This window comes from Podarcis liolepis, assembly GCF_965112155.1.
Source record: "Podarcis liolepis genome assembly, chromosome: 13".
NCBI lineage: Eukaryota > Metazoa > Chordata > Lepidosauria > Squamata > Lacertidae > Podarcis > Podarcis liolepis.
In genome coordinates this window covers 53249082-53274293 of record NC_139573.1, presented here as the reverse complement: position 1 = coordinate 53274293, position 25212 = coordinate 53249082, and the positions used below count along the sequence as shown (strand labels likewise).

The following is a 25212-nucleotide window of genomic DNA, read 5'->3' as shown; positions in this document are numbered from 1 at the left end:
GGTGAAAAGAGAAGCTTGCTAAATCAGTCTGCGAAGCGCCTCTCCCTCTTCCATTAAATGCCTGCCAGCAACGCTGCTTTCTTGCCCCACTGCATACTGTCTGCCATGCTGGGATTGCCATGGCTTCCAATTGGCAGTCACAGAAACTGCAGAGCATGACGACAGTCTTAGATTTCCATCTCTATAGGAGGAAAGGAGGAAAGAATATTATGAGAACCAGAACTGGATGAACTATATAACTGTCCATTTGTATTTTAGCATCGAGGGAAGAGGGCTTACTGTAACAAAAATGCGTTTCTGAAACAGAAGATTCATGAATTTTCCATGCCAGAAACTTGCTAATTGGAAAACTATTTTTCCAACTTACTGTACATATACCACTATTTCAACTGAGCATCAAAGTGATTATATAGGACCCAGAAAATACAGTTCAGTGGATATAGGTTCTGCTTCACATTTAGGGCCAGTTCACACATGCAAGTACATTCTTACTTCTCTTGGATAACTTACAACTGAATATGTCAACTGTCTCCATTAAAAAAGCATTGTTTTTGAGATGGCACAAAAGTTACTTCTCTTTTGTTTGATTTGCGGAGGCTAATTCTGGCCTAATAGTCTATGCCATCTGCACTATTGTACTAAACTGTTCCTTAAACACTGTGATATAACAGACCTCCATGCTCACTGCATCTATTTGATTATAGTAGATGTACTCAGATGGTTTGAGGTCAAAAACAGGGCGTGGGGAGGAGGAGAATGAAGCCTTAATGTGGTTCCTGAAAGGTTTCGTCAAGAGGCCAACTGCAAGTAGTATTGTGCTTTTTCAGAATGAGTGTGAGATAGCACTACAACTTTGTTTATAAGTAATATACACAGAAACCCATTGTTTCTTTTCCTTTTAAGTAAAACGGAAAGAAAAGATTCTTACTACTTTATCTGGTGTGTCAAATGGGGACTATTTAGACTCATTTCCTACCACTTACCTACATCTGCTTCAGAGAAACAATTGGGGAAATAATTATTCATACTGGTTTTTTTTTTAATCATCTTCAAAATATTAATCAGATAAGTGTTTATTATTATTATTAACAGCTACACTTTCTGGTTAGGTGCAACCAGCTACTTAACAAGGCCTAGACTGAATCATAACTACTCTTTTCTTCTTTCTGCTGTGATGTGACTTTATCTGGAAGACCTGCAAACACAAGCTAACTATGTTTCACTGACTACCAGACAAAAGCTATCTTGCACATCAAACCCAGCGCAGGACAGAAAAATCAAATTGGTTTAAGGAGGATTAGAGTTTGAGGATTATGATTCTTTCTTCCAGGGATATAAATTAGCTTAAGATGACAGCAGAATTGGTGGCAAAAGAGGAAAATGCAGACCAAAAGGCACAGGGAAACTTCAGGACTTTGATGTTTACTGCTCATTAGAACAGAAACCCATCCTAGAGAAAAATCGGCTGAATAATGGTTTGTTAACACCTTTAAAAGAAAGAATAAAATGTACTTTTTGAACCAGCACACTTCTGCTAAAGCTGCATCTATCTTCTTCTTTAGATTTAACAAAATCTACAAGGCAGCTAACAGTTTTTAAAAGGAGAAAATGCAGATTAAAACCAGGAAAGAAAAATTCAACAGCACATTAATAAAAACAGCAGAAGCCTAGCAAAGAAAACCAGTATCAGCAGCACAATCAAGAGGCCCCAAACATCTGCGGGGAAATGCCGGCATTGCCAGATGCCTGAAACTTAAAAAGAGAAGAAAGAGCAAGACAGGGAGGGAGTTGTGTGGCCTTGCTTCATGCCCTGGCCTCTCTGCTAGATAGTCTTGGGTTTAGATTGCCCTTTGAGAACTTCCAGAAGAGGAAGCCACTGGTTTGACTTCAATATAAGGCAGCTTAATGTGTTCACCTGCTGCACCACTGGGAAGGGAAGCTTTAGGGCAGGGATAGGCAAACTCGGCCCTCCAGATGTTTTGGGACTACAGTGGCACCTCTGGATGCAAACGGGATCCATTCCAGAGCCCCGTTCGCATCCTGAATAGAACGTAACACGCGGCTGCACATCTGCGCATGTCATGTTTCACCACTTCTGCGCATGCGCATGGCATCATTTTGAGCATCTGCGCATGCACAAGTGGCGAAACCCAGACATAATGCGTTCTGTTACTTCCGGGTCGCCATGGAGCGAACCTTGAAAACGCTCAACCTGAAGCATAATCAACCCGAGGTGCGACTGTACAACTCCCATAATCCCTGACCACTGGTCCTATTAGCTAGGGATGCTGGGAGTTGTAGTCCCAAAACATCTGGAGGGCCGAGTTTGCCTATGCCTGCTTTAGGGGGTTAATGTGGGTGCAGTGGCAGAGAGTTGGTGGCTGATGAGCGGAGCAAGCAGGGCACAGAAAGAAGGTGGTCCTTAAGGTGACTTGGGATTCGGTTGTTTAAGGTTTTGAGGGCAACAAAGATTAAGTAGGCAAATAACTGGGTGCCAGTGAAGTTGTTATAAAACTGATGTTATATATTCCTAGTGGTCTGTTCCAGTTGCACTGATGCTTACAGAATGGGTCTTGGCTAAGTTCCTCCTCGGCTATCCAGAGTCTGCTTTCCTGAAAATTAATTTGGGCTCATCCCCACTTAACTTTCCTATGCAGTTTCTAGGCAGGGGTCCAAATTTTCCAGATCCATGTCCAAGCAGGGATTTTGTTTTGTCTTGGAGCTTTCTCCGGAGAATCCAGTGTTTTACTGCTGAATCAGAACAAACACAGGTTTTCTCACTCTCCCAAGTTCCCATGAAGCTGATCGTGCAGGGAATGTGATTGACTCCTCAGAGGAAGAAGCTGATTTAAAGCAGCAGAAGAGACAGGAACCATCCAAAACTATGAAGAATCTCCACATTCAAAGAACAGAAACACATTGTAGCACTGGGAGTAGTAAGAATAGCCCAAGAATGACAAATGCCTGTCTGAGTTGAGACTGCATGAAGTTCTTCTGCTTCTTGAGTTCTATTTCCTTTCCTTACATCTTTCCCCTGAGCAACAAATGATAACTTTAAGGAGACTGGTTAAAATTTGCAGGATTATGCGTTTTGGGGATGGGGATGGGGATGCAAATAGTGGGTTGCTATATTTGTTTAGCTCTATACGGCCTAGGACCCTCGTACCTACGGGACCACCTTTCCTGGTATGTCCCACGGAGGACCTTACGGTCTTCAAACAAAACCATCTTGGAGTTCCTGGGCCACAGGGAGGTTAGGCTGGCCTCAACCAGAGCCAGGGCTTTTTCGGCTGTGGCCCCGATCTGGTGGAACGCTCTGTCACAAGAGACTAGGGCCCTGCGGGACTTGACATCTTTCCGCAGGGCCTGCAAGACAGAGCTGTTCCACCAGGCCTTTGGCCAACGCACAGTCTGACCCCCTCCTTCGGTAATCCTCATAGAACTCTAGCCCAATGGTTCCATTAATTTGATTCTGAATTGATTTTAGAATGTATTTTAATTTTAATTTATGTAAATTGTGCTATTTTTACTGCTGTTAGCCGCTTTGAGCCCGGCTTTGGCTGGAGAGGGCGGGATATATATATATATATATATATATATATATATATATATATATATATAATTATTATTATACCCTCTGATTGAAGGGCTGCCAGGATGAATAGCCTAAAGCAGTTGTCACGTTTTTTGAGTCCCCAGCTCCCTTGACCAACCACATTCTCTCTGTGGCTCCCCAGTGGAAGCCACTTACACTGGGTTCCCTTATAGGAAATAAGTGGGGATTTCCCCACTCCGCCCTTGACCCATTCCATCCCGCCCATTTTCAGCCCCATTTTGGGCGCACTTGTGAGTGGGAACCCAAGCAACGCCATTGCTCTGCAGGGCCACGCTGCCACACTACTGAGCTGAGGTCTTGTTTAGAGGGTTTGGTTGGGGGGGGGGGTTTGTTGCTCTTACTGATATTAATTTTACATAAATTAACACTTCAATCTCCCAGGACATTCTATACAAGATCTCAAAGTAGCTGTCTTATTACGAAAGAACTTCAGAAATAGACTGGAAAGAGAAGTTGCTGAATTGCAACTTATTACCAAACTCAAAACCATGGAGAGACCTGGTCTGAATAGAGACATTGGATTCTTATCTCATTATACATGATAAAGCTATTTTTAGCCATCTCACCCCTTGCTTTTTCCTGTAAGACCAATTGCAGTCGTTGTCAACAGGTTTACCACACCTATCAGCCAATCACCCATTTCCCACCACCCTTCTGAGTAATACCCCTCCCCACCCTCTCGCTATATATAAGGGTCTGGTGGCTTTTGTTTCAGTGTATCTGAAGAAGTGTGCATGCACACGAAAGCTCATACCAAGAACTAACTTAGTTGGTCTCTAAGGTGCTACTGGAAGGAATTTGTTTGTTTGTTTGTTTGTTTGTTTCAATTAATTTTGCATCTTTATCTTAGATCTTTCTTGATTTATGCGGAAATTATTCAATTTGGCTGTGTACTTTTTGGTGGGCATTTTTTGGGGGGTGTTTATCACTACTTTTCTAATGTTTTGGATTATGTGTTTTTTTTCCACGTTGTAAGCTGCCCTGACCATTGTTTTAACTATGGAAAGGTGGCATACAAGTAAAATTATTTGCGTATGCATGTAATCAACTTCAATAACTAAGCAAATAAAGAGAAAACCTCACATGAAAATTGTAAGGTCAAGTTGTGGATCACATTCAAGAATATTTGAATAATAAAACTAAACTGGAAACCAAGTATGCAATCCAGCCGGTTAAGCACTTTGAAGTTCCACTAATTTAAATAAGGAGAATTAAGCACGTTAAACTTTTTTTTTAGTAAACCTAACTAAGATCCACGGTATGTAACCTGGATTGTGCTCTAAGAGTTCTTAAAATCAAAAGCTCTGTTCAGCTGCAACAAATAATACATCTATGTAACAGCACTTAATGGAAGGGAACCGCAACCAGGCAAAACTAGTATTGCTACAGAACAACAATGACATTTAATACTTGGGCATCATAGAAATTCCAGCTGATTTTCTGTTTTAAATTATTGTCAGTGGTCGTTTTAGTTTCACATTCAAAAATAGCTGGTAAGACTGCCAAATGAGGCCACAACCCTAACAATAACTGACTTTTACAAACACCATTGTAAGGAAGGTAAAGGTAAGGAAAAGGACCCCTGGATGGTTAAGTCCAGTCAAAGGCGACTTTGAAGTGCAGTGCTCATCTCACTTTTCAGACCAAGGGAACCAGCGCTTGTCCACAGACAGCTTTCCAGGTTATGTGGCCAGCATGACTAAAACGCTTCTGGCGCAATGGAACACCGTGACGGAAACCAGAGCGTACGGAAACACAATTTACCTTCCCGCTGCAGCAGTACCTATTTATCTACTTGCACTGATGTGCTTTTGAACTGCTAGGTTGGCAGGAGCTGGGAAAGAGCAACGGACGCTCACCCCTAGGCAAGTCCAAGACCGCAGCTGCACACACTTGGGCACAAACTGTGTAGAGGCCACAGACGCCAGTCCTACTTAGAATGTTCTTGCATGCACCAGCCCCACTCGCCCCACTCCTGACTTGTGCACACAGAGCGTGAATGCCTGAAAGGAGATGTTAAGAATGTTCACCTGAACAGTCACCAATTCCAGAGGCAAGATTACTCCCATTCATCAATCATGGCCCCTCTCCCAAATTAAAGGGAAAATAGGGCATGTGTACCCCTTTGCACAGAGGTATCTTTGGGAGAAGTTCTCCCTTTCAGGAGGTGGTGAGTCTAATTATGTGAGGAGGTAAGTTTTGGTAGGTCCACCCTTCTCCTCAAAAGCCAGCCATCAAAGGCTTCTTCTTTCCACACCATGAGAAGTCCAGTGCTGTTCACCAGTGGTTTATCATGTGTGATACAATATCCCAATGGATAATTTAAATCAATGACCACAATCCTAAACCTATTTTGGCTTGTGCAGTCATACCTCATGTTACTGACACTTCAAGTCATGTGTTTTCGGGTTGTGGACTGCGGGAAACCCCAAAGTACCAGAACGGGTTACTTCCGGGTTTCGCCGCTCGCGCATGCGCAGAAACGCTAAATCGTGCTTTCCGCATGCGCAGAAGGCCAAATCGCGCCTGCGCAGACGCGGCACTTCAGGATGCAAGCGCTGCGGGCTGCGGACATGCCTCCGTCACAGATTATGTCCGCAACCCGAGGTTCCACTGTGTATGTGAAAGGAATTTTGTCAAGAGAAAATAACAAGGATGAAAACAAAATTTCAAAGTACTAGTTTGTAACATAGAAGTTGGGGGGGAATAAAATGTTTTCTCCTCTTTGTGACAGAACCCAAGCAATTTACTAGAAAAGATTGAAGTCATCAAACAGAGGGTATTCTCTTCTGCTCGTAGCTGAATACAAAAAGCTCTGGCAAGCTACAAATGAAGCCCCTAAATCAAATTCATCTACTCCAGTCCCTGAGGAGTCATCCATCATTCTTTTCATGAACCAGGGTGTTCTATGTGCCACACCCCCTTCCTCAGATCAATGAAGCAATTGGGGAATACTCCTTCTCCTCTCCTAAGGATGATTGATGACTCTTTAGGAGTGAAGTGTGTGACATTTTATTTCTCTCGCTGATAAGATTCTATGACTCTGAACACCTTCAAGTTAATCTTTTCAACAGACTGAAAAAGAGATGCTCTAAAGGCTTTGAAAAGCACAATTGTTAGCAATGATTAATGGATTCATGACATAATGCTGTGTGTATATGAGTGTGTATGTGTGTGTATGAATGTGTGTGTGTGTATGCACAGAGAGAGAGAAAGTGAGAGATTTTATACCCAATTTTGCTCACAATCTGTTGCCTAATATTTGCACGACACAATACATAATTCATCAAGGTTTTTGGAAAAAACTCTTACAGAAATATGTATAAAAAACAGAACTTAGATCAGTGCATGGAAGAGTGGTCTCTTCCGCATCACCTATTTATTAACTAAACCCAGCATTGAAAATTTCAGCCCAACAGACAATGCATAGGATTTATTCGTCATTTTGCTACCTGCCCAGGACTGCAAAAATGAAAGGGAGGAGGGGTGTCAAGCCACAATAAATGGCTGGTGACCCCCCACTCTGCTTGCTGTTTTCCACCCTCCCCCTTTCAACCCCTGACATTGCAGGTTGAAAAGAGGAGCACACAGAACAAAGGATACTGCTGCTGTCACCACTAGTATTTCAGGAAGCAAGAAAGAAACCTTCCTTTTAAGAGAGGGAGAGTATTTATAGTGCCATTGGGATTCTCTTTTTTCCACCATGGGTGGTGAGTGCAAAAGTGGGTGGGGTGCAAAAGGTATTTTGCTTCATCTACCCTTCCAGACAAAATGAAGTCAAGGACCTGGGGAAACACTCAAAATGGGTAAATAATGTGCTTGCCTGCCCATAACCGCTTCCAATATCTTCTAGCTTCCTGTTAAACAAGGCTGTACCTATGTAATCTTATGGAAACCAGCTTGAATGGCAGACAAAAAGAACCGGAACAAAGGCTCACTTACTTGAAATATCTGTTTCAGGGAGAAGAGGGCCCGCCTCAGCTCCCGTCCATTTGAATTGTAGAGTTTTTCTAAAGAAAAGACAAAAGAAAAGAAAAAAGTTTAGTAGAAGTTTGATGTAAAATTCAGTTCTCATGACTGTAGGGAGCTGCATGAAATTATCTGTGAGGTTTTTAAATCAATATTCCCCAGTAATGCAACGTACATCAAACATATGAGCATGGCACAACAGAGCAGCACTAAAAACAAACAAACACTACAAAGAATTGTACAAGATCAATTAAAATAGAAATACATGCATTGTTGATGAAGGGACCCCTGACCATTAGGTCCAGTCGTGTCCGACTCTTGGGTTGCGGCGCTCATCTTGCTTTATTGGCCGAGGGAGCCGCCGTACAGCTTCCAGGTCATGTGGCCAGAGCAGTGCACGGAAACGCCGTTTGCCTTCCCGCTGGAGCGGTACCTATTTATCTACTTGCACTTTGACATGCTTTTGAACTGCTAGGTTGGCAGGAGCAGGGACCGAGCAACGGGAGCTCACCCCGTTGCGGGGATTCGAACTGCTGACCTTCTGATCGGCAAGTCCTAGGCTCTGTGGTTTAACCCACAGCGCCACCCGCGTCCCTGTTGATGAGTACCACCCCCTTTATTTATCAGATTGTGAAATCTTGGTGCAAATAATGATGTTTTCAGTGGGAGTCTGAAGCCAAACAGTTCAGGAGATGGATACACCTCAAATAGGAAATCGTTCCGGCGTTGGGGCCCTATCATGGAGAAGACACTTCTGCAAGTCTCTTCACTCCGAATGCTGGCAAGGACTGTGAACAGAGCCCTGCTCCCTGCTCAGTCAATCTTAGGAATCAAATTGGCTACTGGAATAGCTGTTCCTGCAAACACAGGGCTTAGCAAACCATCACTATCACCTTGAACCAAGCTCAATAGCACACCAGGAACCAGGAAGCAGATCTTTTAGGACGGTTGTTATGTGATCTCATCTCACTGCGCCTGTTTACATGGCTGGAATGGAAGGAAGGAGCTGGAGCATCTATACACTTTGCTAAGGGTAGATTCTTCAGTGATCCTGATTCCTGGTGTATTTGCTTGCTATCAGTCCCACCATTTAACTGGGAGGGGGTAACTAAACATCAATAAATAAATTAAAGATTAATTTATAAAATAGCCGCAATGGAAAGCCAAACTATGGTTTAACGTGAATATTCAAGCATGCCGATGGCCAGAGATAAAATTGTGCCTACTCTGTTCTTTCCTGAGTCCTGCTGCTGCCACACTACCTGCAGCCAAGCCATAGTTTGGGCTTAGCATTATGTAGGAGCCCAGCTTCGTGGCTTGTCTTCCCCAAGAAACCCCAAGTGTTAAAGAAATATTGGTTACAGCTTCTAGTTTATCTAGAGCCAAGGTTGACTAGTCCAAGGTGGCCCAATGAGTTTGATGGTTGATTTTGAACCTAGACCCAACAATATACTCGCAAAAGGCAGGCATGCCAGATGGTTAAAACGTAGTAGGATCATAGTCACCATGAGTGTCCAGAATTCCTTTCCTCACTTTTGAATAGGAGAACTAGACTTCTACATGCACAGCTTCCACAAGGATAGCATATGGGCGCATTGGAAAGACTTCTCAGAAAGAAAGAAAACGCGAGGGTCATTGTTCTACTGGGGTCAACAAAATCCAAACAAGTAAAATGCAACAGAGCTGAATGCAACAGCAAAGGGTGCAATCCAGCAGCAAAGCCTCTTGAATGGGCCGCAGTGGAGCTTATTCGCTTCTGCGAGGGGCCATTGGAGGTCTTCCCACTGGTTTGTTCCCCATATGTTCTGCATAAGCAGAGAAGGCATGTTTTGGAAGCAAATGCTTTTGGTTCTCTTCTCTGAAAGAAGCGAAACATAACGGACATTTGCTGGGATCCAAATAGTTTCAGCCAATATGAAAGAGACGCCTCAGCAGTTGTTTGTAAACCTCCAAAGCAATATTCTGTCCTTGGCGCAGGAGAGAACCCCTCTTGCAGTTCTCACAACTCCTTATTCCTTACGGAGCTGACAAATCCCCAGCACAAAACATTGCAGAAAGGAATGTCTCTTGTAATCACGGACCCAAACACACTTTTAATTATCCTAGCCCAAGAATCAATTCACTGGTGTGTACAAGTACATTATGTTTCTTGGCTGGATAAAATAAAGTCTTGTCAGGAAAGCTGAAAGGATAATAGGGTTTTTTTTGCGGGGTGGGACTTGCTGGGTTTTATTTTTAAAATTGTATTGTCTTCACGTGCTAAATAGGAACAAAATTATTCCTTGGAAAGATACTACCATCTGGCCTTTGTTAGAATTAAATTCCCTTCATTCTCATACAATTGCATACAGTTTGTCCAAAGATGGGTCTATCTGCCTGTGTGTTTTTGAAGAGAGGCAGAACTAGATTTTAATTTCATCACAAGAGTCAGCATGGTGTACATGGGATTTCCAGGCATCAAATAGACCTGGATCATCAGTGCTTCAGCAAGACTGTTGCATTATATACCTTCACATCAGATTTCACGTTTCAAGGTAGTATGTCTCTAGCGCTACACTACCACAACTCGTAATACATAAGGATGACCTAAAGCGTCGTGACCAAACACATTTTATTTCTCGGACCCAACAGATACAGTGGTGCCCCGCAAGACGAATGCCTCGCAAGACGGAAAACTCGCTAGACGAAAGAGTTTTCCGTTTTGGAGGTGCTTCGCAAAACGAATCTCCTATGGGCTTGCTTCGCAAGACGAAAATGTCTTGCGAGTTCCTGCGGGTTTTTCCCCCCCCTTTTTTCTAAGCCGCTAAGCCACTTATCAGCTGATCCGATCAGCAGATAAGCCGCTAAAAGCCGCTAATAGCGCTAATCCGCTAATCCGTCAATGGGCTTGCTTCGCAAGACGAAAAAACCGCTAGACGAAGAGAATCACAGAACGGATTCTTTTCGTCTTGCGAGGCACCACTGTAATCCGTTTACTTCTGAATGAAGAGTGCCATTGAATTTAAGACCCAAACACCATGCTGCAAAACCTCAGGGGTCACCCAGCGTCCGCAAATAAGAACTCAGACAGAATTAAACAGGGAATAGGGAAGATCCACATAAGGGTGCTAGCCTCATTAGCTTCCCATAATTCCCATTTCTACAGCAGAGGCAAAATCACAGCAACCGTTTAGGAATGTTTTCTCAGGGGTAAGTCACATTCAGATGAGCAGGGCTTTCTCCCTCGGAGGCACCATAATGAACCAGACGAAAATATCTGTAGGCAGGGGTGCCAGGGAGAGAGGATCCCTGGGGTTAGCGAGGGGCTTTGTGCTACCCTAGTAAACCTCAACCACCCAGAGTTCCTGGCCACCAGAGCCCTAGCTCTGGGAGAGGAAGGGAGAGAACCCAAAATACTGGGGCACCCACGGAGCCAGGATCGCCAGTCAACCCCCCCACCCCGTTCCAAGTTGTGCAATCCTTCTGTAGTTGGCAGAAGCTGGGACAGAGCAATGGGAGCTCACCCTGTTGCACAGATTTGAACTACTGACCTTAAGCACACCAGTGCAAGTAGATAAATAGGTACTGCTGTGGTGGGAAGATAAACAGTGTTTTCATGCGCTCTGGCTCTCGTCACAGTGTCCCGTTGTGCCAGAAGTGGTTTAGTCCTGCTGGCCACATGACCTGGAAAGCTGTCTGTGGACAAACGCTGGCTCCCTTGGCCTAAAGCGAGATGAGCGCCATACCCCATAGTCGGCTTTGACTGGACTTAACTGTCCAGGGGTCCTCTGCCTTTACCTTTTTTTACCTTCAGTAGTAGTAATTAATGACACAAGCACAGAACGTGCTTGCTGTTGCTCATGCTGCGGCTGGTTCCCCCTTTGCTCCCACAGAGCCTTTTCCTTCCTAGAGCTGGAATGATCTCCCGCATCTCTCTCCCTACAACATACAACTTTGCTTAATGACGAAGCCAAGCTACAATGTGGCTGTGCAAAATATGGAGTTACTTTGCTTAAGTGGCCCCTACCCATGTCTCCCAATCATGCTGTGGTTTAATAGTCTTCCATTTTTGAGGTTCCTTATCCTTTTTCTTCTTCTTCAAGGAAGTGACACATTACACTCTGCAATTTGTGTCGCAAGGTTCGACAGTGGTGACTGATGAAGAGGAGGAGTAAGAATTTGTGGATCACGGAGGGCATTGCTTGGCAGCGACAGAGGTATCAGTCAGGTGGGAACTGTATGCTGTGGGTGCTGTGGGTGCAGAGTGGCTAGTAATGTAAGCTGGGATGCAGGCCCACTACATCTTGGCCCAAACACAGTCCTTTTATCCCCTCTTTAGACACAATATCTGCCTCTACTTCAGCCTAGTTCCCTTGGAACGACTGACTGTTTTTGGCTAGTAAAAGGTAAATGGACCCCTGACCGTTAAGTCCAGTTGTGGATGACTCTGGGGTTGCGGCGCTCATCTCACTTTATTGGCCGAGGAAGCCGGTGTACAGCTTCCGGGTCATGTGGCCAGCATGACTAAGCTGCTTCTGGCGAAACCAGAGCAGTGCACGGAAACAGTGTTTACCTTCCCGCTGGAGCGGTCCCTATTTATCTACTTGCACTGGTGTGCTTTCGAACTGCTAGGTGGGCAGGAGCAGGGACTGAGCAACGGGAGCTCACCCCGTCATGGGGATTCGAATCACCGACCTTCTGATCGGCAAGTCCTAGGCTCTGTGGTTTAGACCACAGCGCCACCTACGTCCCTTTGGCTAGTAGTGCTACTTTTTTAAAAATCCAAAGGCGACATCAGTTGAAGTTCACTAACATTTTCTCCTTTTGTTCAAGCAAAAGCGAACATTCTACGATTCTATGATTCAGATAAAGTATTGAGAGAAATCACACACACTGAATACTTTGTGACTCCTATAGAATCATAGATTCGGAAGGGGCCGTGAGGGTCATCTGGTCCAATCCCCGGCAATGCAAGTATCTTTTGCCCAATGTGGTGCTCAAACCTACAATCCTGAGATTAAGAATTTCAGGCTCCACCAGCTGAGCTATCTCAGTTAACAATACAGTGGTGCCTCGCAAGACGAAAATAATCCATTCCGCGAGTTGACAAGGTGCCCCAGGATATTCTTGTAAAGAAGCTGGTAAAATGCGGTCTTGACTATGCTACCACTCAGTGGATTTGTAACTGGCTGACTGACCGAACCCAAAGGGTGCTCATCAATGGTTCCTCTTCATCCTGGAGAAGAGTGACTAGTGGGGTGCCACAGGGTTCTGTCTTGGGCCCGGTCTTATTCAACATCTTTATCAACGACTTGGATGATGGACTCAAGGGCATCCTGATCAAATTTGCAGATGACACCAAACTGGGAGGGGTGGCTAACACCCCAGAGGACAGGATCACACTTCAAAACGACCTTGACAGATTAGAGAACTGGGCCAAAACAAACAAGATGAACTTTAACAGGGAGAAATGTAAAGTATTACACTTGGGCAAAAAAAATGAGAGGCACAAATACAAGATGGGTGACACCTGGCTTGAGAGCAGTACATGTGAAAAGGGTCTAGGAGTCTTGGTTACATGTGAAAAGGATCTAGGAGTCTTGGTTGACCACAAACTTGACATGAGCCAACAGTGTGATGCGGCAGCTAAAAAGCCAATGCAATTCTGGGCTGCATCAATAGGAGTATAGCATCTAGATCAAGGGAAGTAATAGTGCCACTGTATTCTGCTCTGGTCAGACCTCACCTGGAGTACTGTGTCCAGTTCTGGGCACCACAATTCAAGAAGGACACTGACAAACTGGAACGTGCCCAGAGGAGGGCAACCAAAATGGTCAAAGAAGAGAAGAAGAAGAGAAGAGTTTGGATTTGATATCCCGCCTTTCACTCCCTTTTAAGGAGTAATAATAATAATAATAATTTATTATTTATACCCCGCCCATCTGGCTGGGCCTCCCCAGCCACTCTGGGCGGCTTCCATAAAAACAAAAAATACAATAAAATATCACACGTTAAAAACTTCCCTGAACAGGGCTGCCTTAAGATGTCTCCTGAATGTCAGGAGTCTCAAAGCGGCTAACATTCTCCTTTCCCTTCCTCCCCCACAACAAACACTCTGTCAGGTGAGTGGGGCTGAGAGACTTCAAAGAAGTGTGACTAGCCCAAGGTCACCCAGCAGCTGCATGTGGAGGAGCGGAGACGCGAACCCGGTTCCCCAGATAACGAGACTACCGCTCTTAACCACTACACCACACTGGCTCTCATAAGGCCTGGAAACGATGCCTTATGAGGAACGGCTAAGGGAGCTGGGCATGTTTAGCCTGGAGAAGAGGAGGTTAAGGGGTGATATGATAGCCATGTTCAAATATATAAAAGGATGTCACATAGAGGAGGGAGAAAGGTTGTTTTCGGCTGCTCCAGAGAAGCGGACACGGAGCAATGGATCCAAACTACAAGAAAGAAGATTCCACCTATACATTAGGATGAACTTCCTGACAGTAAGAGCTGTTCGACAGTGGAATTTGCTGCCAAGGAGTGTGGTGGAGTCTCCTACTTTGGAGGTCTTTAAGCAGAGGCTTGACAATCATATGTCAGGAGTGCTCTGATGGTGTTTCCTGCTTGGCAGGGGGTTGGACTCGATGGCCCTTGTGGTCTCTTCCAACTCTATGATTCTATGAGTCTCTTCCTCTAGCCGTTTTTTCGTCTTGCGAAGCAACCCTATTAGCGGCTTAGCGGCTATTAAAGGCTTAGCGGCTTAGCGGCTAAAAGGCTATTAGCGGATTAGCGGCTTAGAAAAAGGGGGGAGCGAAAAAAATCGCAAGACTTGCAAGACGTTTTCGTCTTGCGAAGCAAGCCCATAGGGAAATTCGTCTTGCGAAGCGCATCGAAAAACGGAAAACCCTTTTGTCTAGCGGGTTTTTCGTGTTGCGAGGCATTCGTCTTGCGGGGCACCACTGTATCATCATTTTCACAGAACTGTGTTTAGCAATGCATTTGTTTTTGCCTGGAGCTGCTTTTCTAATGCAGATGTGTGCAAGTTGTGTGCAAGTTGACACACACATAGCCCTGTGTGTCAGCTCGCCAGGAGCACGATAACCCTTTTTCTTTTCTCCATGTGCATGCATGGCAGGCCATAATGCATGTTCACTGTCTGATGCTCAGCTTCATGGGTCGCAATTTGTGCAAGGAGAGCTGGAGGTTAGAGGAACCGCAGGTGGCACACTTGATGTAAATCAGTTGCTGTTTGATTTATACATGTCTCACTTCTGGGTTGTTGTACTGCTTCTGTCATGTCCAAAGAGCAACTTGCGCTGGAAGCATCTGAAAACTAGATGTGCTTCCGTGGCTTATGAACTTTTCTCTACATGTTCTCCTTTGCGCACTGCAACAGCACTGCAACAGCTGGAAGTGCAAAGAACTTGTGCATTTGAGCAGCTGCCGGTGCTACAACAGCCCCAGTCACTCCCAGTCTGATTCATCACTGAGTGCATCCTGTACTGTGTATCACTAACGAAAGTCAACTGCTTGGTGCAGAGGGTGAAAACACAGAACAAAGTAAATGTCTGGACGTTTTTCAGGAGGCATATAAAACTAATTATTGCCGCATGTCATTCTTTCATTGAATGTCAGACACATTTAACTGGTGTCCAGCAAGAGCAAGAAAAAATACCTTGGAGCGATGCCAAAACAAGGCTTTCGTCTGAGCTTTGTTTTTGTCTACAAAAGCCAATAATAAATCTGTTGGCAAGACAATGCACTTTCCTTTTTACTCCCAGCCCCAGCAAAATATATCATTTTGTGAGGGGGATCAGCCATAGGCACAGTGCCCATTAGTACATTAATGCTGCTCTTCTGCATGTCTGCTGAGGTTATGTGGCTTCGCCTGTTACAAATTCATAGGGTTTGATCTAATCTGACTGTGTGTGTGTGTATACTATTTGAAGCCTTCATGTTTTCTCCGACTACTCCAGGGGAGACACAATTTATACTCAGCAGAGAAAAAATAGTTTTTGACTTTAAATTGTGGTCTGATTAAAGCAAAATACCATGGTCTATATGCAATCGGATGAATAAAGTTGTCAAGTGTTCTCTCCCTTTCTCTGACAGGTAGATAAATGCAGATAGATGACTAGCACATAAAAGAGATGATGAAGATAATCATTTTGAAAGGATGCAGTCAACACGCAACTTCACAACAGATTTTCACTGCTATGACCAAGTGGTGCAATTTCCACCACAAAGTGTCTTTGTACGTACTAGGGCAGGCATAGGCAAACTCAGCCCTCCCATCATCCCTGACCACTGGTCCAGTTAGCTAGGGATAATGGGAGCTATAGTCCCAAAACATCTTGAGGACTGAGCTATAGTCCCAAAACATCTTGAGGACTCTTTGCTCTTAGGCCCTTGGGACACTATTGCAAAAAGCATTCAAGTTGCCAGGGAGGGAGATCTCTGGAGTGAGACCTCTCTGCTTCGCCCTGTGTGCTTCCAACACTGCCTAGCAAAACCAGTATTGTACCTACACTACAAAACCTCGCACAAACCATTTGAATGCAAAACATATCATCAGCACATAATTATTTCTGTCATTCCTCTCCTAGGTTTCAATAACTTATCGCAAGAAATGAAGTAATTTCTTTTGTTCAGACTGTCTGGGCTCCCAGAGACCTGAAACATGATAATACGAACTGGCTGTGAAGTGAGCCATGAAGCCAGTTCTCAGGATTTGCACACAGGCACTTCTGAAAAAGGGCTCCCTCCCCCCCCCCACCAAACCAATGAATCAATGCTCTCCTCATTATTTGTTCACAAAGAGTGCTGACAGCATATAATGACCCTTATTGGAAAGTGCTGCAGTAGATCACTTATTCAATTGATCAGTCCTTATCCAACAGGCGTAGGGCTAGCTCTCCTCAGATATCTGACAATGTACCATTATGTTGTGCAACGCGAAATGCAGAAACAACCCCGACAACCAGGCAGCTGTCAGTTAACGCTCAGGCCCTCCTCAGAGTCTGTTGCTGAAAAATAAACTATTTCCGTATGCTTATTTTGGTAGGGCTTGCCGTGGAATTCGGTACAAGGCACTACTCCAGTTAAAATCTGGGGTGCTGATAGGTTGGGTGAGTGACGTGAAATGGCTAGCTCACTAGACCATGGCCCGAACCCAGACTACAAGGTTCAAGGCGGAGTCCCAGGGTCATAAATAGGAACCCCTCCCAACACTGCCCATGCCTCTAATATATATTTAGGATTCAGCCATAGGTCAGGTGGGTGGGCGGGTTTAAATTCTTGCTGGAATTTGTCTGTTTTTAAAGACAATAGAGTGCAACCTCTGGAGGTGAAGCCAAACCACCAGAGAATCGCAGTGCCTGCTGTGGCTGTAGAGACCACGCTGCAGCTACAGAGACCAGTAACTCATAACTGCTGTCTCCTGTGTTGTTTTTGTTGTGTTATCAGCACCAAAGTGACTTCCCTAGGGTGCAAGTCTGCGCAGTGTGTCTGGAGATCCTGGGCTGCCCAGATGACAAGACCTCTCTCTCAGCCTCGCTGATGTGATCCAAAGGAATGCAGAACACCTGCAGGAGCGTCTCCACCCCCATCGTCCAGCCCGGATGCTGAGGTCCAGTGCCAAGGGCCTTCTGGCGGTTCCCTCACTGCGAGAAGCAAAGCTACAGGGAACCAGGCAGAGGGCCTTCTCGGTAGTGGCACCCACCCTGTGGAATGCCCTCCCATCAGATGTCAAAGAGATAAACAACTACTTGACATTTAGAAGACATCTGAAGTTTTTAATGTGTGACATTTTAATGTATTTTTAATCTTTGTTGGAAGCAGCCCAGAGTGGCTGGGGAAACCCAGCCAGATGGGCAGGTACAAATAAATTATTATTATTATTATTATTATTATTATTATTATTATTATTAGGCACCAGCTTGGCTTCAGGAGTTGCCAGAAGGAGGTATACAAGATCCAACATTCTTAGGGACTCTACTCCAGATTTGTGTAGAGTTTACTGCTTAGCAGGGCCGTCTTAAGTATATCTGGTGCTGTGGTACAAAGATCCCTCCAGCGCTGCCGCCCCCCCCCCCCAATTTCCCAGAGTTGCTGACCTTTTTACGGAGCTGCTGGCAACTTTGCAAGGCTGGAGGAGGCAGGCAGCGGCCAGAGGGCAGTTCCTCCAGTGGGGAAGAGGCGGAGGCTCTGGGCGCAGTGCTGCTTCAGCGAGGCGGGCGAGGGCAGGGAGCTGACGCTGGGAGGCGCCACATCCAGCCTCCGCCTCTTTCCCTGGCGCCCTCCAGAACTTGGCGCCCTGGCGCCCCGCGCCACTTGCCTCTATGGGCAAGACGTCCCTGCTGCTTAGCCTTTTCTTCTCCTGAATGTGTTCCACAAGGCAGCAGGTATGGGTTTCTCCTCTGGGGATGGAGGCGCAGATACCTGGGAAATGGAATTCTATGGAGCACAGAACCTAGCTGGATCCTAAAGGACATGGTAGATGGCAGCAGAACAAAATGATAAAAAAAAAGCTCTCACGAAGCCAAGCTGAAAACAGCCTGTTCCGTTCCTTCTAGACCCACGCCCTGTGAATTTAATCCTTGCCCTACAAACTCTAAGCAGGAGTTAAACCTGAGATCAGGTGTTGCAATGAACACATGGGATGCTGGATTACTGATGGGAAGGAAAGGAAAACCAGAGGCAGGGGATGCAATGGAGTATCATTGAAGAGAGCATGACTGCCTGTTTCCTTGAACAGGGGAACTCTGCACCGAAACATTTTGTTGCAGGTCCCACTTGTCCGTCCCCCACCTTTACACTTGAATAATCTACTTACACAGCAACTGAGAAGCAGATATACCACTGGAGCAGAAATAGCAGACTGCCACAACTCTTGCTTTCAGGTTGTCTAATTGCTTTGCGGCATTCTAGTTGAGCAAGTAAGAACAAACACTTTCTCGACATAAGCAAATAATAGGGCAAGGCCATTCTGCTGCTCCTTCTGCAACTTGGTGTGGTGCTTGCCAGGAACAGGCAGAAAGCAACTGGTATAAAATGGACAAATTGGTGTGACTGAATTTGCAATATTAGCAAACAATTTGCACAACATGTAGAATCATAGAATCAGAGAATTGTAGAGTTTGAAGGGACCTCAAGGGCATAGCTGTCAACGTTTCCCCTTTTTTAAGGGAAATTCCCTTATTCCGAATAGGATTCCTCGCAAGAAAAGGGAAAAGTTGGCAGCTATGCTCAAGGGCCACTGAATCCAGCCCCCCGTGATGCAGGAATCTCAGATTTGGGTATCCAAGTTATGTCAAACCTTTATATGGATATGGCTTCAGAAACATCCAACGTTAAGTTCTGTGTTTTCCCATTAGATACCAAAGTGTCTTCAGTTCAACCAGATGAATCCCATTTGTTTAAACAATTGAAGGAATTCAGCATATATTGCAATGAAGTCAACTGTAAGGAAAATATTGGATAAGTTCAGGGTTTATTGGTAATGAGATTATTTCTTCTACTCTACAAGATGTAGTATACACACAAGTATTTAAGGCCTTGTTTAGCTATGTAACTGTTTTCCATAAAGGGAACTGTTTGCATCCAGAAAGAAAGAAAGAAAGAAAGAAAGAAAGAAAGAAAGAAAACAGATTTTATGTGTAAATATGTAATGAAACAGTTGATAATGCAACAGTGTTTCACTAATGCCTAAAGAATTCTGGTAACTATAGCTTGGTGGGGTTCTGAATTCTCCCATACAGGGGTATTGCCTCTTAAAAGAGGCATCCCTCCACATAAAACTACAATACCCAGAATTCCTTGGGAAGAGGGATGACTGTCCAACCAGAGTCAGCAACACTTCTGAGTGCAACATTCTCTTTTCTGTGCCTTTTCCCAGCAACAATATTTTAACAGTTGCTAGGTGGCAGGATGCCCAGAAAACATTTGCCAATCAATCAGATGCATTAGACATTTGCACCAAACAATAGTTCAAGGGGGAAAGCACTTGGAAATTAATACAATAAAAATGCAGTTAAAGACATTAGAGTGTTTTAATACATATTTGTAAGTCGTTTGAGGACTGCAAAGATGGTAGGGGGAAATTAATCTCTAACATCCACTACCAGTTCTCACACCTCTCTTTTGCTCATGATTCAGTTCAATCAAGATAAACCTCTTAGAGTTTAGTGAAAAATAAGACTTAGATGGCAATAGGTGGCAACACTTCTAATCCCCACTTGAAGACAGTGGTACCTTGGGTTACATACGCTTCAGGTTACAGACACTTCAGGTTGCAGTCTCCATTAACCCAGAAATATTACCTCGGGTTAAGAACTTTGCTTCAGGATGAGTCCAGAAATCATGCTCTGGCGGTGCGGCGGCAGCAGGAGGCCCCATTAGCTAAAGTGGTGCTTCAGGTTAGGAACAGTTTCAGGTTAAGAATGGACCTCCAGAACGAATTAAGTACTTAACCCGAGGTACCACTGTACCATAAACCATTTGAGAGAGCTGGAAAAATTCCTCTCCCCTCCAAAATCAGAAGGTTCTTTTAAAGGGACTCTCAGTTTGAGGTCAGAGGGTAAACTAATGCACTCAATCTGATGAAAGGATGCGTTGCAATTTTTAACAGCATGCATTTGTTTACTTATATATTTAAAAATTATTTTATGCTGCTTATTTCATAAAATGGATCAAAGTGGTTTGCAACAGAAGCACATTAAACTGTACCGTAAAGCCACATTAAAAAGATCAAAATCCGATATCAATTGACCACTGTGGAAGTATGTATTCTTAATTCCCTGCACAGGCCTGGCAGAATATAACAGATTTTCAGCTGGCCTTTAACAGATGGCACAGAAGGCTCCTGCTGAATCTCTATTGGCAGAGTTTTCCACTGGACTGAAGGCTCTATTTATTGTTGTTCTCAAATGAGCTGGCTGGCCTGGGTAACAACCACAAGACAGCTTTTGCCTAGGCTTGTTGTTTTCAAAATATAACAAGAAACCTAGAATCAGTATATGAACTGACTGCAAAACCATGAATATCTAAACTAAGTCCTCAACTACTTTATTCGGGTCTTCTTGCGCCACCATTACCCTAGTATTTATGGTTTGTGCCCCCATAATTCTCACTTTTCTTCTTCAACTTCTCAGCCCATAGTCTCCACCACCTCAAATTCTTAGCTTCCTTCCCACAGTTCGTCCGACCTCGAAGCCAGGTCTACCCAACATGGTGTCCTACAGATGGCAGTTGGAGTCCAATGACATCTGCAGGGCACAACACAGACTACCTCTGCCCTAGGCCCATTTCTGTGTTTCCCCACTTCCACAACTGGTGGGGGAAACATTGCACTCCTTCTGGGGTGGTTTGCACCCCACCCTGCACTAAACTCCCACAAGTGGCTGCCAGAAGCTTCTGTCAGCATGTGACAGAAGCCACCCCCTTGGAACGGCTTCGATTAACCAGCTAAACCTGGTGAGGGTAGCCCTCAATGTGTTAGAGACTTCACCTGTGTGTGAAGGCAGGCTGGGACAGATGCAGCACATAATACCAAAAGCCAGTGGCATAGCATGAGTTGCTGGCACCTGGGGCAGGGCAAGCGTTGGCAGTGGACTGGCCAGCTGGGGTGGGGGCATGCACCGAGGGTGTGCGTGGAGCCCACAAAGAGGGTGAATGGAGCCCGCCTCCAACAAGCTCCTTGCCCACTGACTCCATCCACTTGCCTGCTAGAGCAGCGGTTCTCAACTTGTGGGTCCCCAGACGTTGTTGGACTACAACTCCCATCATCCCTGAGCTCTGGCCTTGCTAGCTAGGGGTGATGGGAGTTGTAGTTCAACAACATCTGGGGGCCCACAGGTTGAGAAAGGCTGTGCTAGACCGACCCGCCTGCTGCTGCACCTCAGCTGCCAGGGAGCCTGAGCCACAGCTCTATCAAGAGTGGGTCCAATGGTCAAGAAGGCATTTTCTGTATGAGCTGTGGAGGGAAGTTAGGGGCAGATGGGGATCATCAACCTGGGAAGGTGGCCCACCTAAGGGAAGGAAAACTGATCCTAAACCTCCTCTGCCTTTTACAGATAGGTAGCCGTGTTGGTCTGCCATAGTCAAAATAAAAAAATTCCTTCCAGTAGCACCTTAAAGACCAACTAAGTTAGTTCTTGGTATGAGCTTTTGTGTGCTTGCACACTTCTTCAGTTACACTGAAACAGAAGTTGCCAGATCCTTCTATATAGTGAGAAGGTGGGGAGGGGTATTACTCATTACCAAACTCAAAACCATGGAGAGACCTGGTATGAACAAAGACATTGGATTCTTATCTCATTATACATGACTAAGCCATTTTTCACCTTCTCACCCCTTGCCTTTTCCTGTAGACCTATTGCAGTCGTTAAGAGTCGTCAACAGGCTCATCTCAGCTATCTGCCAATCTCCCATTCCCACCACCCTTCTGAGTAATACCCCTCCCCACCTTCTCACTATATAGAAGGATCTGGCAACTTCTGTTTCAGTGTATCTGAAGAAGTGTGCATGCACACGAAAGCTCATACCAAGAACTAACTTAGTTGGTCTTTAAGGTGCTACTGGAAGGAATTTTTTTTATTTCTCCTCTGCCTTGCATGATATCTTTGGTAGAAGAAAACACCGAGACACTGAGATCCAGCGCTGAGGGCCTTCTGGCGGTTCCCTCATTGTGAGAAGTGAGGTTACAGGGAACCAGACAGAAGGCCTTCTCAGTAGTGGCATCCACCCTGTGGAACGCTCTCCCATCAGATGTCAAGGAAATAAACAACTATCTTATTTTTAAAAGACATCTGAAGGCAGCCCTGTTTAGGGAAGTTTTTAATATTTAATGCTGTATTGTTTTTAACACTCGATTGGAAGCCGCCCAGAGTGGCTGGGGAAACTCAGCCAGATGGGCGGGGTATAAATAGTAAATTATTTTATTTATTTATAAAAGGCTAAGGAGTAAACCCTGCAGAAATCTGGAATGGAGTCCCTAAGGTAGTTGGATGGCACCTTGTATGTCTCCTTCCAGCAACTCCTGCAGCCAAGCTGGTACCAGACGTATTGCTCTGCTTTCCTTTGGACCACGTCAGCAAGGCCAAGATGGGAGTCTTGTCATCTGGGCAGCCCAGGACCTCCATGCGCACTGCCCAGTTGCTGCAAACGCAGATGTTTGACTCCACCTACAGAGGCGCACTCCATTGTCTCTTGAGAAAGAGACAATTACCTCCAGTAATAGGGGCAAAGGCTGATCGCCAAAGAATGGATGCTTTTGAATTAAGGTGCTGGAGGAGACTCTGGAGAGTCCCATGGACTGCAAGAAGATCAAACTCTCCATTCTGAAGGAAATCAGCCCTGGGTGCTCACTGGAAGGACAGATCGTGAAGCTGAGACTCCAATACTTTGGCCACCTCATGAGAAGAGAAGACTCCCTGGAAAAGACCCTGATGTTGGGAAAGATGGAGGGCACAAGGAGAAGGGGACGACAGAGGACGAGATGGTTGGACAGTGTTCTCGAAGCTACCAACATGAGTTTGACCAAACTGCAAGAGGCAGTGGAAGACAGGAGTGCCTGGCGTGCTCTGGTCCATGGGGTCACGAAGAGGCGGACACGACTAAGCGACTAAACAACAACAAATAGGGGCCGAATGCCTCTGAATGTGTTTCTGGGGAACACGAGTGAGAAAGTGTTACTGTGCTCAACAGGCATTCTGTTGGCCACTCAGAGAACAGAAAGTTCAGCTGAAGGGGCCTTTTGTCTATCAGGTTTCTTTTCCTGAGGCACAATAACTCTGTGGTAAAGCGGGAAGGCTAGGTTTTGCCACAACTCACCCCTGTATAAGGACATGATCAGCCACCCCATCTGGTGAGCAGATTTGTAAGCTCAGGGCTAGTGCACAACCAGAATGCCTGCCTGGCATCCCTCCAGTTGCTGGCAGGGTTCAAGGCTGGTCATACAAGAGTTGCGTTTTTAATTACGATCTCCCTCGTAATTACAAAGGGATGGAAATGAAGTCCCCATCCCTCAGAGCACCTAACGAGTACGTAGCAATGACCCAACTTGGGTATGTCTCACACACCGTCCTATTTTATTTTATTTTATAGCACCTAACTGCCATTGGGGGAAGGCACTAGGGGAAAGCAAAGCCACAGAGTACGAATCAGCTTTTTAAACTGGGCTTTAGGTCGACGCATCCCTTTATTTCGGAGTGTCCTCCTACATTCAAAAGGGTGTTTTATCAAACTTTCCATATCCTCCGCGGTCTGGAAGTCATTGCTTCAAGATCAGCTGCACCCCACATTTGTTTTAAATGTCACACACACATACTTATGCAGCTCTGAGCTTGTTGGAGATGCCAGATTGCCTGGGGCTGGGATTCAGCTCTCTTCCCGTTTTGCTCCACAGAAATCCCACCGAGGTTTTTCTCCTCTGCTCTTCTCTTCCAAAGAAAGATTTCAGAATACTCCAGACGAAACTTACACGCATTACATCAACTTATTTGCAGAACAGGTCGTTGCTCTGTCCCGCTAACTGTAAGCAAACAAATCTTGCACAGGTGGGTGCAGGTGAAGCATAGCAATACTCTGGATTCTGTCCCTGGCCAGGGGGCCAAAGGTCACTGCAAGGCTGCACCCCTAACCTCCAAAGAAGAACATTGTGGGAAAGGGTAGACCATGGGTAGGCAAACTAAGGCCCGGGAGCAGGATGCGGCCCAATTGCCTTCTAAATCCTGACCGCGGACGGTCCAGGAATCAGTGTGTTTCTACATGAGTAGAGTCTTTTTATTTTAAATGCATCTCTGGGTTAATTGTGGGGCCTGCCTGGTGTTTTTAAATGAGTAGAATGTGTGCTTTTACAGTGGTACCTTGGGTTACATACGCTTCAGGTTACATACGCTTCAGGTTACAGACTCCGCTCACCCAGAAATAGTACCTCGGGTTAAGAACTTTGCTTCAGGATGAGAAAAGAAATCATGCTCCGGCGGTGCGGCGGCAGCAGGAGGCCCCATTAGCTAAAGTGGTGCTTCAGGTTAAGAACAGTTTCAGGTTAAGTACGGACCTCCGGAACGAATTAAGTACTTAACCCGAGGTACCACTGTATTTAAAATGCATCTCTGAGTTATTTGTGGGGCATAGGAATTTGTTCATTCCCCCCCCCAAAAAAAAATATAGTCCGGCCCCCCACAAGGTCTGAGGGACAGTGGACCGGCCACCTGCTGAAAAAGTTTGCTGACCCCTGGGGTGGACCAACACAGCCTCTTTGATGGCCAAAGAAGTAGCACCTGCAACTTAAATGCCAGTTGCACGGGCACTGCAGCAGAAAGGTCATTGCAACTGCCAAGTCAGGCAAGAAAACCAGCGCAGGAAGATTCGCCCGACCTAAACTGGATATAAATGTTTGCAACTCACCACATTATTTCGGCCTTGAAGAGTGTTCTAACTGCTCCACGTGTATTATCTCCTTGGAACAGTGTTCGAAATTCCCATTGTTCTAGGCACATTTTGTGACAGGGCGGGCAGTTTCTGAGCTCTGGGCGCAGTACTGTGCCTACGGTTTCAGATTAAAACTGCAGAGTGGAGGGAAAGGAGGACTTTTTTTATGCCTCCCCACTTTCAGCTACTCTCTGAAGACTGGAGAAGGGACCCTCTTAAGA

At 45.3% G+C, this 25212-nt stretch overlaps 1 protein-coding gene across 14 annotated transcripts in view; it reads right to left on the bottom strand.

Moving 5' to 3' along the window:
* FHOD3 (formin homology 2 domain containing 3) overlaps positions 1-25212 on the bottom strand; it is a 369691-nt gene that overhangs the window by 177738 nt on the left and 166741 nt on the right. For all 14 annotated transcript variants that reach the window (XR_014518724.1, XR_014518725.1, XR_014518726.1 and 11 more), the window contains exon 4: positions 7559-7626. Coding sequence is in view for 2 of the 14 variants with exons in the window: in XM_083473089.1 (XP_083329215.1) it covers positions 7559-7626 (68 nt within the window). In the remaining 12 variants the exon portion in view is untranslated. The remainder of the gene's footprint in view (positions 1-7558; positions 7627-25212) is intronic.